The sequence below is a fragment of the Saprolegnia diclina genome (assembly GCF_000281045.1).
Source record: "Saprolegnia diclina VS20 unplaced genomic scaffold supercont1.17, whole genome shotgun sequence".
Lineage (NCBI taxonomy): Eukaryota > Oomycota > Saprolegniomycetes > Saprolegniales > Saprolegniaceae > Saprolegnia > Saprolegnia diclina.
The window spans coordinates 343,769-345,915 of record NW_008246084.1 but is presented as its reverse complement, the minus strand read 5'-3'; the positions used below and the strand labels follow the sequence as shown (position 1 = coordinate 345,915).

Genomic DNA, 2,147 nt, shown 5'->3' with positions numbered 1-2,147 from the left:
ACGACGTCTGGCTTCTCGTTTGGGGCACCAGCAGCGACGCAGCCGACGGGCTTCTCGTTTGGTAGCCCAGCTCCAACCGGCCAGGCGTTCTCATTTTTCCCTCCGTTGTCGTCGGGAGCACAACCAACAACGTCATCTGGTACTGCTTTCTCGTTTGGTGCTCCATCGCCGTCGTCTGTGCCATCAGCAGCAGCGACGCAGCCGATGGGCTTTTCCTTTGGTGGACCAGCTCCAACCGGCACGGCGTTCTCGTTCAGCCCTCCGTTGTCGTCGACACCACCACCGGCTCCACCTGGTACTGCGTTTTCGTTTGGCGCTTCACCATCGTCAGCAGCGCCGTCACCAACAGCGACGCGGCCGACAGAGTCTGGTACGGTCGCGACGGCACCCCCAACGAGCACTGCTGACTCTAGTTCGAACGCAGGCGACGAGCCGCCGGACGACTTCAATGGTCTCTTGGCCACAACGCGCCTCGCGGGCTTTCCGTTTCCCAGTCACTGGGATGGCACGACGCTCGTGTCGGCGTCCACTCCGCATGCCGTGCAGCTCGAGCTCACCAAGAAGCTGCAGTTTTTACCGCGAATAGCAGCATCGGACACACGGCCGTTCCCGTTCGCAGGCCTTCGCTACCTCCGCACGCTTCAGGAATCCATGGACCAGCCAGAACTGAGTTTGTTGTATGCGCTGGAGCTGCTCCACTTGCCGGTCGAGACCACGACACTAACCGAGCTCGAAGCCTATTTGCGCTCCGTCCAAGGCAAGCAGGTCGACGCGCACCCGCTCTTGCTACTCGCGATGGGACGCTGGACGCGCGACGTTACGTACGTCAAGCTCTTCGCGTCCAAGTACCCCAAGGCTCGCGATGCGTGGTTGACAGCCGACGAAGCGCGTGCACTCTCGCCCGCGTCACCAACACCCACGTGGTCGCCCACGGACCCGTTGCAGCTCTGGCGAGCGCTTGTCGACGCAGAGAGCGTGCGCTCGACCGCCATGGAGACCCTCCTCGGCATGGTTGGCATTGCCAAGGTCAAGCGCGGAGCCATCCAGCTCTTCCAGTCGGCGCGAGCGCGCAAGAAGATGTCGCCGACGCTGCAGGCCAAGAACCCGCTCTCGCTCAACTTTTGCTTCGTCGGGAACGCGGGCACGGGCAAGACGACGGTCGCGCGGCTCTTTGCGACGCTCTTGTTCGAGTCGGGTCTGCGCGCAAAGAATGTGTTTGTCGAAGTCCGTGCGCAATCGCTACTCGACCAAAAGGTCGACGCGTTCCGCACGCTCGCGGCGTCGGCCAAAGGCGGCGTCCTCTTCATCGACGAGGCCTTCGAGTTGGACCCGGCCCAGGACTTCAAAGGCCGTGCGATCGTCTCGGAGCTGGCCGCGCTCGCCGAAAAGTACCGGAATGATCTGACAATCATCCTGGCGGGCTACGAAGATGAAATGGAAACCAAGCTCTTTAGTGTCAACCCGGGTCTCAAGAGCCGCTTCCAGCTCATCGCGTTTGATGACATGAGCGAAGTCGAGCTGCACGCAGTCTGGGACACGCAGCTACAAGCGCGCGGGTGGACGGCGCCGCCCGAGCTCGCGACGATCGTGTCCAAGCGGCTTGCGATGCGCGTGCACTCGAAAGACTTTGGCAATGCCCGGTCGGTGCGCCAGGAAGTCGAGGCCGCCACCATGAGCGCCATGGCCCGCCCGACGTTTGACGGCATAAAACTTGTGCTGGGCGTCGACGACGTCATTGGCGACCACCCTCTGCACAACTCCAAGCTCGAGCATGTCTTGGACGAGCTGGAGGGCAAGATTGGGTGGGCCTCGATCAAGAAGAGCGTCCGTGACCTCGTTCAGCACTGTGAGAAGAACTACATACGACAGCTCGCAGGCCAATCGCCGCTGCCATTGATGCTGAACCGCCTCTTCTTGGGGAATCCTGGCACGGGCAAGACGTCGTGTGCAGCGCTCTATGGCCGCATCCTCAAGGAGCTCCACTTGCTCTCGAGCGGTGACGTGGTGCTCAAGACCGCGAGCGACTTGATTGGACAGTACATCGGCGAGACACAAACCAAGACGCAAGCATGCTTGGAACTGGCCCGCGGCAAGGTCCTTGTCATCGACGAAGCGTACAACCTCGACGACAACCTCTATGGCAAGCA

At 61.6% G+C, this 2,147-nt stretch overlaps 1 protein-coding gene across 1 annotated transcript in view; it reads left to right on the top strand.

Moving 5' to 3' along the window:
- Positions 1-2,147, top strand: part of SDRG_06312 (hypothetical protein) — a gene marked incomplete at its 3' end in the record, with an annotated part of 14,349 nt that overhangs the window by 1,111 nt on the left and 11,091 nt on the right. The window contains exon 2 of the mRNA XM_008612086.1: positions 230-2,114. Coding sequence (XP_008610308.1) covers positions 230-2,114 — 1,885 coding nt within the window. The remainder of the gene's footprint in view (positions 1-229; positions 2,115-2,147) is intronic.